This window comes from Culex pipiens, chromosome 2 (assembly GCF_016801865.2).
Source record: "Culex pipiens pallens isolate TS chromosome 2, TS_CPP_V2, whole genome shotgun sequence".
NCBI classification, from domain to species: Eukaryota; Metazoa; Arthropoda; class Insecta; order Diptera; family Culicidae; genus Culex; species Culex pipiens.
This window is the reverse complement of record NC_068938.1, coordinates 88,401,398-88,416,603: the sequence shown is the minus strand read 5'-3', so window position 1 is coordinate 88,416,603 and position 15,206 is coordinate 88,401,398. Positions and strand designations below refer to the sequence as shown.

Here is a 15,206-nt window from a genome sequence, read left to right as displayed (position 1 = left end):
ATTTGGGTGAAACTTTGTCCTAAGGAGTAACTTTTGTCCCTGAACACGAATCCGAGGTCCGTTTTTAATATCTCGTGACGGAGGGGCGGTACGACCCCTTCCATTTTTTAACATGCGAAAAAAGAGGTGTTTTTCAATAATTTGCAGCCTGAAACGGTGATGAGATAGAAATTTGGTGTCAAAGGAACTTTTATGTAAAATTAGACGCCCGATTTGAAATTTCCCGGAATTCTCAGTACGCCATGTACTCAGAATTCCGAAAAAAACGTATTTTTCATCGAAAAAACACTAAAAAAGTTTTAAAAATTCTCCCATTTTCCATTACTCGACTGTAAAAAATTTTGGAACATGGGATGGGAACAATTTTGGAACATGGGAAATTTAATGTACTTTTCGAATCTACATTGACCCAGAAGGATCATTATTTCATTTAGAACAAAAATTTTCATTTTAAAATTTCGTGTTTTTTTCTTTTTGCAGGGTTATTTTTTAGAGTGTAAGCCTGCAAAGTTATAAAAAAACACGAAATATTAAAATGAAAAATTTTGTTCTAAATGAAAAAATGACCCTTCTGGGTCAATGTAGATTCGAGAAGTTCATTAAATTTCCCATAAAATGACATGTTCCAAAAATTTTTACAGTCGAGTAACGGAAAATGGGAGAATTTTTAAAACTTTTTTAGTGTTTTTTCGATGAAAAAATACGTTTTTTCGGAATTCTGAGTGCGCCATCAAATCGGGCGTCTAATTTTACATAAAAGTCCCTTTGACACCAAATTTCTATCTCATCACCGTTTCAGACTGCAAATTATTGAAAAACACCTCTTTTTTCGCATGTTCAAAAATGGAAGGGGTCGTACCACCCCTCCGTCACGAGATATCAAAAAACGGACCTCGAATTCGTGATCAGGGACAAAAGTTACCCCTTAGGACAAAGTTTCACGCAAATCGAAGAGGGGTCGGGGCAACTCTTCCCGATTTCGTGTGAGTTGGTAGATAATTACCCATATCATAGTCCAGGCCACGAATGAGCTTTTTTAAATTTATAAACTGCTTTAAATAAACATTTTGCTTTCAAACGAGCATTTAAAAAAACGCGCATCACACAAGCCTCGATAATCTTCCATTTTATATCGTTAAGCATTTAATGGTGATCTGAGGCTGGGGAGCCCTCCCAGTGAAAGGATCCGCTTTTTGCTTAGAGATGCAGCATTGCTGAAGTATGTTTGTGTGTTTGTGTTGTGGGGCTTGTCGGGTCGTAAGCACTCTTTACCTCTCCCCCTCCTGCTCCTCCATGATGAGTTAAGAAGTGCGGTGCTCGTTAGGAGCGAATAAAAATAATGAAAGAAATAAAGGAAATAATGAAAATCTTTTGCTTATCTCGCTCGAGTTATTTTGGATTATTTTATGCGATTACGAGTGGTGGTGTGGGTTAGCCGCCCCCCTTGGACGTCTTCCTCCCCATCGTCGTTTGCTAGTATACTCGATTGTTCTGCCACGTGGAGCTTTTCCGAGGCAATGAGAAAAACGGTATTTGGTGAAGAATGAATAGGGTGTTTGGGGAAGGAGAGGGTCTAAGAATTTATCATGATTGCGCCGTTGTCGTCGCTCTAGTCGCTGGTAGAGTTGAGTTAAAGTACGGTCCTGGCGGTTTCTCATAATCAAATCGGTAATTTGGAGGTGGCGTAAACGCTGCCAAAAATGGAACGACAATAGAATATTATTACAAGTTCGTTGGCTGGGGTTTTAGATTAATTTGATGTAATCGTGTTTATAAACTGATTAAGACAACAAAGAAGAGAATAAACAAAAACTACAACCAGCGTCAGAATAATTTAAAATGTTTCAGTGGACTCTCACTAAGATAAAAATTGTAGATAAGATAACAAAACGGGTCAATTTTGAAGGCATTATCTCTAAGGTTTATTGAATTCAATTCCCAAGTATAAATTTGATTGTTTGCAGTAAGACCTGTCTCGCCTTTGAAGTTTAAATAGGATATAACCAGAAAATTTTTGTTTTTTTTTTTTGAGTCTATTAGCCACATTTTAATAAAAATTGTATTTCATGTGGAAAATATTGAACCATGAATATTTGAACAAAACAATTGATTGATTTGAAATTGCTTGAACTGTGTGGCGTTCTAGCATGTTCATTTAAATTAAACAAATTTTAAAACAACATTCAAACTTGTAGACAACAACTGACCGTCAGCGTGGTTTTCAGTCGACGAGTTGGCAACTTCCACTCGGCTATAAGTTCAAAACTTTTGACCATTTCGGGTAACACATCTGGTTAGTTCTCCCAATGCCAAGGGTAAAAGTTCCCGGAGCTGGTCATCAAAACTTTCTTGCGGCTGAGCTGAGTGACATTCTGTATGGAATAGTTCTTCTGGCAGAGATAAATTTTAAGCATACTTTTTCATTTTTCGACATTAAATTAAAGTCTTATTCTTTGACAAGCCTTCGAGAATCGGATTCCTGTCAACTCTCAAAACGTTTCGTTCTCGCAGATAAGTAAACTTTCTGGTAAAAAAAAAACACCCGGAAGCTGGTTGGAGTAAATAATCCGTAACAAGTTTTGATTTGGCTGTTACCAGAGAGCAAAAAAAATATAAATAAGCGAAGGCACCAACAAAACTACAGCGCAAGAAAGCGCCAAGTGGCGTTGAAAGATATGGGACGAGGACATCCTGGGAAGGCTGCTCTGCATGGATTTGCGTATTCCGGAAGAGGGGAAAACCCGTCCAAAGACGGAAGGACCGAGCCAAAGCCACTCTGGGAATGTTTTGGCCACACCAAGCCACCCTTATACACAAATTGATGCGTCATATTGGAACACGAGTGCCTCCGACGTCGTCGAGGCATGTGGCTTTATGATGATATTTACATAAGCCAAGTTAGCATCAAATGCAAAGGCAGCCAACCCCTCCGTGCCACCACCCCAAATTGGGGGACTGGGACCAGTGGGTGAACCAGCCAAAATCAAAAGAATATTTCAGCAACTCAAGGAGAAACGCAAGGATGAACGAGGAGTTGGCTGGTGGTGTTACTTGTGCCATGTTTACCCGGGCCAGCAGTATTTCGTTTTCTTTCTTTGAGGTCCTCAGTTCTGGTATAGGATCAGAGCTGGAGATCATAACGGAGTAGCTGCTGGTTAGCACACACACACATAGTCAGGGCGCAACAACAACATCATTGGAACTCTACTGTTGGCTACGAATGGTTGGACCTTTTGGAATCGGGACAGCTTGTAAGTGATTTTAAGTTATATGTACAACTGCTGTTTACAATTTTTTTCTTTTGAAACAAATTTTTGTTTCTATGAACACGTTATGCAAAACAAACTTATCGAAAATATCAAACAAATTTCAATTTCGAAAGGTAGTGTACAATCACAAACAAGGCCTAGTCTACATAAATAATGAGACTTGTCTTGAAATTGTTTCCAAAAGTTTGATACATCTTTTGAAAGCAGAGATATAATGACTCACTAGATAGGTACATATCTGGAGTTTTTTTTTTTTGAAAAGGTCCAATAAACCAAATTTTTAGTTTTTGCTTTTTGGGTGTTTTCCAATACCCCTGATTCAAGGCGGTTTCAAAAACACCCAAAAAGCAAAAACTGGAAATTTGGTTTATTGGACCTTTTCAAAAAAAACTCCAGATATTGGAATTAACTGAACAAAAAATTGAGTTGATTTATTCTGGAAAATTTTCGTTTGAGAGTCGATTGTGTGTTTTTTGTGCATTTGTCATCTTAATTAATTGTTTTGTGATTTTAAGAGCCCTTCCTATATCATCGTTGATCGAAAGGCACGGCGTCATGTAAGTTGTGCATTAATTTCGTCATTTCTATATATACAAATACACGCTGACATTCTGGATCATCGAGTTGATAGCGGAGCAAAATTATCATTTAATAAATATTGAAATAACTATTTCTGAATGTTTGTGTGTGTTAACTAGAAAAACCTTCACATAGCAACGTTGCTCGGAAGGCTCGCCGACTGGTCTATTATGAAAGTCTTCCTCATAGTATCGTAGCTCGGGAGGAATCCTAAAGCCAATACCTTATCCTACTAACCCAAAAAAAAATCTCGTGATGCTTGATGGAGATGCTGTGAATTTAACGGTCTCAAGCGGTGTCAACATGAATACAGTGAAACATCTTTTTACGCGGTGCGTTACGTTTTTCTAATCTGTCGATTTCTCCGGAACGACGCAACATTTTTGCAATCTTTTAAAAGCAATTTGAAGGTTTTGTTCAGATCTACAAAACGCTTTTTGAAGCTTGCAAAAATATTGTATGGTTTTAGAGAAATCGACGAAATAAAAAGCGTAACGCCACCGCGTAAAAAGAGGTTTCTCTGTATAGCGATAAAATATTTGCTTGATGAGCCAGTAACTTCAATTATCGGACTAAAAATCCTCCCTTTGATTGAACTGCAGCCTTCTTGGGAGGGGAACCGGTATTGACAAATAAAGTAAGGATCGTCAGAGATTAAACAATGAACAATGGTTGGCTCCCACTAATCATTTTGATTTATTGTTCAACTTCAACTGATCTGTCAATAGAGTTATCTACGTGCGCATGTATTGCGTGTACGTACACGAAAAAGATTGAGGTTAAATTTTGTCCGGCCAGCAAAATCAAATGGTGCGCTAGTGTGTGTACGCGAAACGTCATAAAGCTCTATTACGGGGTAGCAACTCATTTGCAGTCAACCATGCTCATGCTCTAGACGTCATTTGAATTTACAACAACATCATTGAAAAAAAACTAAATTGAACACAAACTGTATGGTCAGATTTTAGATCCACCAATCTTCAGTACTGAGTTTTGATGCATCTGAAATAAATAGACATGACGGAAAGTGTTTCTTTCTTACTCAGGCTGCCCTCGTGTCAACCAGCCCTGGGAGAATAAAATTGTTGTATCCTTTGACATTTCGTTTCACAACAACTATTGAGGATGATATTGGGTCTATATAGTGTCATGCACATCCGGTATATATTTGACGAAATTCAGTTTTATTATAAGCAGAATAAATTTGAACCAGTGATAAACCAAATTGATATTGCCTTCTGCCGACAGATTTGTCTGAGGAAGATGTTTTTCGATACAAAGAAAAAAGGAATACAGTTTATGAAATCGAAAGTCAAACGCCAAATGCTTCAAACTCACAATTTTGATGGCTATTTTTAGATAAGTTTCACAAAGAATGTCCCAAAACTCAGACCTGTCGTGAATATTCTATGGAAAAAAAAAACTTTGAATCGTCCCAAAATAGTTTCTGCAATGTTTGTCAGTGAAAAAACGGCACCGTCCAACAAGACCTGGTGATAACACGAACCGAGTCATCTGTTTTATATAAAAAAAAAGAAAGAACGGAGACACCACCGTCGCGTTTCGTCCTCGGTCTTGCATAATTCCTAAATCATGAAACGTGCCATCTTTTTCCATGACTTTAACCTCGATTCAGTCCAAACCACCCCCCACAGGACCACCTTCTCTGTTGCTGATATTAATGCACAACTCAAGACTGGAGCGTAGACATGAAGACTTTAACCCCTTTACCGTACAATTTGTTTTTTCTTTGATGACATTGTTTGAAATGTTTCAGAAATTATTAAAGTTTTAAAAGTATTGTTTCATGCCTTTTAAAATTAAAATGATATCGTTTGCAGGTTGACTTTTGTGTCAAATATTTATGCCACTGTAAATTTGTAAATTTGTAAATCTTGATTTTTTCAGTACTCGACGTATTTTCCCAACAAAGTAAACTTAGTTTTATAAATCTGGAGTTTTTTTTTAAAAAAAAGGTTCAATCACCTAACTCAAGGCGGTTTCAAAACCACCCAAAAAGCAAAAACTGGAAATTTAGTTTATTGGACCTTTTCAAAAAAACTCCAGAAATGTTTCACTCGTGTTGAAAAGTCTTCTTTTTGCCACCTGTTGCATGAACTACTATTACTTGACAACTCGTTCCAACTGATAATCAAAAAAAAATAGTCAAAGTCTCACTTTAGGACGCCAATTATTTAAATAATTTGTTTCCAACTTTTGTCAAATACGATAACAATACCCCAAATCTGGTAACACTGAGAATCCATTCAGCCCCGCTACCCTGTTAGTGCTAGAGTGCCACGCGTTCAGGCTGTCTGACCTGTAGTACTGTAATCAGCACTATGCTAGACAGGCTGGCTGGGAGGGGAGGCTACTCATTATAGTGCGCTTAGTGTTTCGAACCGTCATTATGTAATTGCCCAGGATATTCCAGTCCACCTCCGCACAATAATCAGCCAGCATTCCAGCAACTAGCTTTTTGCCAGCACTTTTGGCAATTTGGCTTTGTGTGTGTTTTTTGTTTCTTTCATTTCATCTCTATTTGTGTTTCGTTTTTTTTCCTCTCTACTTGTCAAAGTTGGGATCCTTTTCCTTGCCTTTTTCTTCCCATTCTCCTATGAGTACTTTCCGGCCCCGAATGAGGTTAACCAAACCGAGAAAAGCTCTCGGAGGAGCATTTTCCACTCTCGCGCTCTCCCTCTCTCTCACACACTCTCTTTTTGCCGTTCCTCAGCAGCTGTGTGCTCTCGTAGTCGTCCTTAAAGCCAACACAACCACCACATTGCTCATTTAGGGGCCCCAAACAGCTTGCTGGCTGGCTGGCTGGCAGGAATAAAGCAGAGCCAAAGAAAAATCCCAAAAGAAATTCACTGAAGCTTCATGAAGCGCTCTCTCATAATGGAATTAGATTTTCCGTGGCCGTGTTCGAGTACAGCGAAAAGGACACACACAGAGAGAAGGTGGGAGGGGGAAGTGAGCTTTGCTTGAAATTATTAAACGACAAATTCTGCTGGGGATAGCGGCACACAGTCAGGCGACGATTTTCTAAAGTGATTTTTATTTTCAGCTTGAAGCTTTATATTTAGAAAGCAATTGAAGCGCTTGGATTAATTTTTTTTTTGTTTACATTTCAACGATTTTTTACATTTACTTTGGATTAGGTCCCCTACACCTAGAGAAGGATTATGTTCATGCCGGTTTCCCAAGATTTGACACATTCAATCTTTCAAGTCCAATTTGCATCTGTGTTGCATAAAAAATAAACAACTAAAATCAACCTATTAGACAGGCAAAAATGACATTAAAATGAACACCTCGGTAAAAAACGGGAAAACCTGAAATTTTATTTTATCGGGAGAAAATCAGAAAAAACTCGGGAATCCGACTCACAAACACGATTATAAGTTTATATAAAAATTGACAAAACTCACATAGAATTTAGAATGTACTTTTGTATTAGTCTACTCCAAATACGTTTGGTGGAATTTGAAATAATCAGTATTTTCAGTATTTTTTTGAAAAAAGTTTTCTTGTTGGTTTTTAATTAGATTCTCAACTGAAAATTAAGTTTAATAAACTGTTTGATATAGTATTCAACGATTTTGAAAAATGCAGATATCTTTTTAAAAAATCGCGGAACTGCCAAATGAATCTTGATTATCTGGTGTGATACGTCAGGGTACATTATGCCGTTGCAAATCTAGTGCATCAATTAAAAGGGGCGGTACGACATTGATTTAACGGCCTTACACGTGTTTGAAAGGGAAGAAAGACCGTAAGGCTGTGACCAAAGTCGAGTGCAATTTTTTTTTAATATAAAATTTTTAGAGCGTCCAATTTCCCGTCCTGGGAAAAATCTCAATTCTCGCTCGTTTTGCACAAACAATGAACATTTTGACCGAACGATGATCATTTTGCTTTGTGCATGTTTCAAAACATCTCAGAGAAATCCATATTACTGTTCTCATTGAACTTATCAGTTCGTCTAAAAATTTCATGTTAAGATTTATTTCCGATGATATTAATTTCTGAAGCATCCACAACAAAGAATAGATCTTGTTTATTTGTTGGGCAACAATAATTGCGATATTATGAAATGAAAATAAACAATTAAAATGTGTTGCATCATTTCAAAATACGGTACCGTAAAACGGGGTGACTTTGATAGCCGGGGTGACTTTGATAGGTTTTTCCGCAAAATGAAGAGTACAATTAAAATACGTAAGGAATGGGTTATAATCACACTGACCGTGGTAGAGAAGTGTTCAAAGTACCACGAGAAGAACTTTTCATAAAATTTTGAAAAGTTTAAAAAGTTAGTTGACTATAGTTAGAAAATGTTGATGAAAGTCATTATTTTAAACTACTCAAAGTGTCATGATCTTCTCAATGAACATGATTTTTAATCGGAAAACGGAATGCATTTTCGGATTCTTTGGACATTTTTCCACTAGGAGAAGGTTAAAAAAGTTTGTAAATAATAAATAATATGTGTTTTTAAAACACAATTAAAAAAATCTCCACATTTATAGGCAATCTCAGTTGAACAAATTTCATGTAAAATGTGAAAACTTGTGATTTGTGCTTCGAATTCAGTATACAATGCAATATAAATCGATAATTTTATAAACAAAACTAGTTTTAACAAATTTCAAGTAAAATTCCGACTTTTTAACAATTTTACCTAAAATTTATATGTAGTTTGCTAAAAAGCTTATACACTTAGTTAACTAAATATAAACATTGATTTTTTTGCTTAAAAACTATATCAGCTACTTTAGTGATGGTACATTTAGCGTACAAATAAAATTTGAACATCTTAAATATGATTTTGACAAGAAAAACTATGACTATCAAAGTTACCCCGGAATTTAAACTAAGATTTTTTAACGTAACTATTTTTCTAAACACTATTGCAAAAACTTTGTTTCCAAAATAGTGCATGGACTTTGTGTGGCCTACCCCAGTACATGTTTTAAAAATAATAATCTTGAGAAAAACCTTACCTGTTGGAAAATCTTACAAAAACAAATTGAAATCCTATCAAAGTCACCCCGGTTTACGGTACCTCTTTCCCCCAAGATAAAAAAAAATACGTTTTGTTTACCATGACCAAATTGAAAGAAAATTGAATTGGCATCATTAAATGCCACTTATAGGATTTTTACAGAAAATATTAGGTTAATTTGTTTAACATTGTTTGAGAAATTATAGTAAAAAAATGAAAATTTATACAGCACTAGAGCTACCAAGGGCGTAAGATTTAATAAAAAAAAACGTTGCTTAACCCACCTTTAGGTGGGAGGTGCCTTCCTTGCATTCATAAAGTTAATACACTACAGAGCCTCAAAAAAGAGTATAAATAAGACTTATTTTTATCAAAATATCTGAGATCCGGCCTAACAAAGTGTATAAATAACACTTAAGTGCTTATAACTTTTGATAGGGTTGTCAGATCTTCAACGTGTTAGGCTCATTGGAAAAGTCTTTTGATTACTTATACAAAGACAGGTCGCATGGTGGATCCGGATAACGTTTTCATCAAAATATTTGAGATCCGGCCTCCAAAAAGTGCATAAATAACCCTTAAGTGATTATAACTTTTGATAGAATTTTCAGATCTTCAACGTTTTGGGCTCGTTGGAAAGATCATTTAAATACCTTTTTCAAAATGTATAGCATGACGGGCTTTCTAACAAAAACCACACTTTTTACAATCTTTCGGACTTTATTTGAAACCATTTTTTTTGCATAACTTTTGAAGTACTTTACTAAACTTCATAATATCAACTAGGGTCTTGTGGGACCTCAAGACGGATCGAATGAGACCAAAACGGTTGAAATTGGTTCAGCCAGTCCGGAGATTATCGTGTGCATATTTTTCGGTGCACGGACTCACATCCAGACACACGCGCAGACATTTGTTCAGAATTTGATTCTGAGTCGATAGGTATACGTGAAGGTGGGTCTACGAGGTCTAATAAAGAAGTTCATTTTTCGAGTGACTTTCCTCATTGAGGTGAGGAAGGCAAAACTAATTCGTATTATATACAAAGTGCCCAAAAAAATGCAAACATATTTCAAATACTCGCTCCAAACATTTGAAAACATTGAGTTGTGATTACATAAAAATTGTATTTTAAGTGAATAGCAGATTTTTAAAGTAAATTCAATGCTTATCGATTAATTCATGAGATTAAACCAGTTAGATTCGTTCTGGATAAATTATTTGCCATGTAAAACATATTTTCTTTATTATTATTTTTTCATTTCAATGTTTTGCCATGAAAAACAAAATTGCTGTATGATTTTTTTCATTTAATCTATCAATTTTATACTTTACCAAACTGGTCACAGAGACGTATTCAAAAGCTATTTTATCGCTTTGGAGCGTGGATTCATTTTACTCACTTTCCAAACACTTTGATTTAAAAAAATATACCTAGCTACTTCTTATCAATTCAATATACTTATCATTATGTTTTGATATTTTGAACGAATTGAAAGACAGATATTTAGAATGTTTATATATTTTCTTGAAGTTGTATGTTTTTTTTACAACCAGCCAAAGCAATAATTAAACCTAACACTTATTTTGACCATTGTTAACCAGGATCAGAACAATTTTTGATAAATTTAAAATTTCCCGGGAATTCCCGGAATTTTCCGGGAAATTTGTTGAAAATTTTCCGTTTCCCAGGAATTCTGTAACCCCGGGAAATTGGACGCTCTAAACATTTTTAATATTAAGACTTGGTTTCAACATTTGAATGAAACTATACGTAAAATTCATTTTACACAAGCTCAGTCATTAGTAACCAAGTTATTTAAGTATTGATTCTCTATGCGGAAATTCACCAAAAATTCAAAATATTTATTATATAAGGCCAAAAATGTTAGATACCATATCTAACATTTTTGGACTTCTATAATAAGTATTTTGAATTTTTGGTGAATTCCCGCATAGAAAATCATAAACCTAGGAAAATAGATTTCAAATTATTATCTGTTGATTAGACTTCTAATCATGACTGAAATTTAATTTTTTATTGAAAACACCTGTAAAACGAAATATTAACTATTGAGAAAGTATTTTAAAATGGTTATTCATAAGTTTTTAATTAAGTAAAGACTTTTTCAGCGTTTTACCAAATGTTGGACCACAGATCGGTTAAGACGCTAATGTATAATTTTTTTTCATGGATTCGATGATGTTTTGAAAAAAAAATGATAAAAAACATAAGGCCGCTGCAAACATTTTTCAAAGTTTATGTTGAACATAAGTAATATTATTCTCGGAACTCGGTACATTAATTGAACATAAACACCATGCATTTTACGACAAAATAGGTTTTTACAATATTTTTTCAGTAATCACTAGGGTGACTAGAAAAAATGAAAGTTTTGGAAAATCTTAAGCTGGTTCTATTCTTTATGCAAAAATAAGTAACTACGCAAATTTTGAGCCAATTCGGTTGGAGACCATCCATAAACCACGAGGACACTTGGGGGGAGGGGGTTCAGCGATTGTCTCCGCTCCACACACAAAAAATATTGTTTTGTATGTAAATCACCCACGAGGAGGGGAGGGGTGGGTCTAATATTTCAAAAAAGTGTCTACGTTGTTTATGGATGGTCTCTTAAGGTTTAGGGATTGCTCGTTGATCGTCGATGTTTTGAATGGAATGGTTTGAATTGAATGGACAATTCGTATAAATGTATGGGGAAAAATATAGTTTTCAAATGTTGGCAGCAAGTGGCAAGCTATTTCCTACAACTTTTTCGAAGTGTGCAAGAAGATCCGAGTTGACAATTTTGGGCGAGACCTGCGCCACATGTCGGCAAAATTCTGATGCGATGTTTTTCCTCATACGTTTTTGCGATTTTTCCCATACTACTACTTCAACGATCAAAAGTGACTCATAAACCTTAACCGATTTGGCTCAAAATTGACACAGTTACTCATTATTGCCTAAAGAATCGAGGGTTTCTCTGAAGATTTTGAAAAAAAAAACAATTTTCCTTGTCACCCTACTGTCTTGAAATTTTTCTTACAAAGTGCGAACAAAATTAGTTAGTAGAATAGCTATGGCTGCAGAAATCAAATTAATATCAAATTGTGGTCAAAGCCAACAACAAATTTAGACAGTATGTGAAAAGATGCAACCTTTTAAAATTCACAAAAAAAGAACATTATTTTATTTTATCGATCAGACTATTTATATTTAAGACCAAGATCAAAACAATTAAATCAAAAGAAATTAACAGAACAGAAACAGATTTTAAAAAAATATCTCTAAGTTGTAGATGATATGCAACAATTTGCAAAATTTTCTTCTTTGTGTTTATCACACCATTACACTTTCTTAGTTGAAAAAAATTGCTACAGTGAAAAACGATATAATGAAATAGGTTCATTGCTACCTTGGATATAATACATATTGTTTATGACTCATCGGGAGTATTGGACATTTCCAAAATATTATTCAATTAATAGATAGTAATCAATTATATTTATTTTTGCCTATCTGATAACACGTTGTACTGCCATGTGAGTGTCATGTTTGCACATCGTTTTCAAATCGTTAATGATCAAGCTTTATACTCCAAAATCATTCATCGTTTGACTTAGCGAGTTCCCATCGCAAGCTTTCTATCTAATTTTTCATGTTTTTCCCTCACACGTTCCCAAATTTCCACACACGAGCCCCCTCAACGTTCAATGTCAAAACCGTCCGAGGTACCCAGGTGATAGACATTTCGGGCAGCTCGTCACCCGCTCCATCACCCAGAACGGACAAACCCCTTACAGCAGCAGCGGACGAACGCGCGTAGGCGTCAAAGTGGATGTTTGCGGCGGTGTCGGTACGTTTCCAAGGGCGTCGCGCACGTTGGGGTGGGGAACCTCTAGTGATAATCAATATTCGCCGTGTGGCACACGGCCGACCGCCAAGGAAAACTGATTTTCCTATTTCCAAGACTTTCGTTATGTTAATTTTCTTCGTCGAATGTGTTTTGGGGACGGGGCACACCTGCGAGCGCTCCGCCGCTTTGGGAGATTGATGGGCCGCCGAGAGGAGAGTCCATTGACCGCGCTGGGTCACCAAACCCATCGAACGACCGCTGCTGCTGCGTGGGAACCACAAGGGTCTAACCACTTGAAAGGGAGTAAGGTGGGGGTGGGGTGGGGGTTGATTGGATGGTTGCGTGGCCTTGATTTTGCCTGCTACCTCACAACACTCTCGCTCTCGCCGAAAAAAATCGGTCGGTTCCTTTCTAGGAGGTTATATAATCGGTATTGTTGTGAAAAGACACAGTGATTTTCGATTTTTGTGCTTGAAATGATGAAAGGGGCGCTTGGTGGGGCGTTTGGACGGGCGCTTACGGATTCCGACTGTAGTTGGCGTCCAGCACGGCTAATCTGACGTTTTGATGAATGATGGGGGAGCGCTCACAACTACACGTGAAAATGACTAGAGAGAGAGAGTTTGAAGCCGTAGTCCCAGGACGCTGGATGTCCCCAAAAACATAGTTTGGAGGAAAAGGGGCGCTAGAATGTCCTTCTTCATTCGGGGACTCTGGCATCCTGCGAGCAGTCAAAATATCGATTAGCAATCTACCAAGTCGTGGGGAAAATTGACGAAATTTCTACTAATGCCTTGTAAGGGTTGAAAGGAACTGTTTAATGTGCAATCGGATTCTTTGGGTCGACGACGGATTTCCCCGAAGTAGCATAACAAGGAAGCATATAATTATTGGCACTTTATGTAATTGTGTTTTTTTAGTCAGTCACACACTCTGAGTTGTAGCACTGCACTAGATTCATTTCTAGGAGTTCCGCTCACTCTCTCAAGATTTTTTTTGTCGAAGGGGGACCGCCGGAATAAATCAGGTCACTGAGGGCCCCCCAAAACGGCGCGTGTGAGCGGGAGAGAAAATCGGGAAACCGGGAGCGAATCCGAGTTTTGGAAGCGGTCCAAAATTCTTCACTGCGAAAAGGGGCGCATATTTGATTGTTAAAGAGAAGGGAATTACCATTTGTCGATAGTAGAGTTGATCCGGTAGAGTTTTGGTCATAGTATGAAGCGTCCAGCGAGTCCACGGCGTTAACTAGGTTCGATGGCAGCCAAAAGGAGCCGATCAGGAGCCCCATCAGTGCGAACGGGAGTATCCGGCGGCTGTGGCCAGCGCGTCGTCGGAGGGAGGAACTGGCAGCACTGGCACCGCCGCTACTGCTGTGGCCGCTGATAGCTGCCGCTATCCGGGCCATGGCGGTGCCGCTACTGCTGCCGCTGGCCATGGTGGTGCCCCGCCGTCTCCGGCTCCTGGTAGTTGTAGTAGTAATAGTAGTAATAATAGTGTTGCGACAGCAGGACTCCCGCATGGTGCTGGCTGGTGGCTCCGTTTCGCGTCCTTTTTTTAAAAAGTCACCTTTTTAAAAAAGGAGCGGTTTCGTCTATCAAGGATAACGTCTGGATGACATTTTTTCGCTCTCGCTGGCGCGTCTACGGCTCGGCCCCGTGTCTCTGGGAGAGCTCAGTGGCTGGCCCTTTTTTTTCCTAGATCCGTGCAGGCCTTTTTCCTCTTCCTTCTACTTCACCACACACTACTCTTCCCCGCACGAAGAGTGTGCTCCGGACAATCCGGAATGTTCAACACGCTGGGAATCGGGTGTCCCCGGGGGTAGCCTTTTTCCTTGCCACTTGTCACTTGTCAACGATAAACTCTAAGGTACTCTGTGTGTGCTCAAAAATCCACTGCCATATCCCTTGTGCAGGGACAAAAAACGAACCCTAAAACAGGGGACAACCCCGCGCGTGGCTCCACACTCCGGGCCAATCCCACCAATAACAGTGCACTAATATATGTATAACTTCTATCCCTCCTGGGAGCTGAACACGACTAACGTTTGGCCGCGGCCGCCCTTTTGCAACATGCCCCCGCACGTACAGACACACAGCTCACGCCGCCCTCTTGTTTTCTCCTGCAGCAGGCCCCAAAAATTTGTGTGTTATTATCTTAAAAAACCGTACTAGTTAGTAGTTATTTACAGGGATAACCGAGGTATTGTTATCGCAATGGACGCGCACGAACTGCCGAGCTGTTCAGCAAAACCCCAACGAAAGCTCCTCGACGGGGGCCACAAAGCTATCCTCTCTCATTCTCCCACTCTCACCCAACACAAACACACACAATCGCTTTTCTCTCCCGCACTCTCACGGAGTCGATCGCAGCTTGCGCCGCGCCGAAAGCTTTCCGCAGCGACCGGAGCTTTTCCGTCGCCGCACACGTGGTAGTGTGGTAATAACCGGGTGGCCGCGCCACGCTTTTCCGGTCCAAATTTACGCGCACGAACAC

General features: G+C 38.2%; 1 protein-coding gene across 5 annotated transcripts in view; it reads right to left on the bottom strand.

The window, feature by feature from the left end:
* Nucleotides 1–14,958, bottom strand: part of LOC120424891 (sodium/potassium/calcium exchanger Nckx30C) — a 214,792-nt gene extending 199,834 nt beyond the window's left edge. For 3 of the 5 annotated variants that reach the window (XM_052707207.1, XM_052707208.1, XM_052707209.1), the window contains exon 1: nt 13,884–14,958. In XM_052707207.1, the coding sequence (XP_052563167.1) occupies nt 13,884–14,232 (349 nt within the window). In that variant the 5' untranslated portion in view covers nt 14,233–14,958. The remainder of the gene's footprint in view (nt 1–13,883) is intronic. The other 2 variants (XM_052707210.1, XM_052707211.1) reach the window with 1 other exon arrangement.
* Nucleotides 14,959–15,206: the final 248 nt, after the last annotated feature.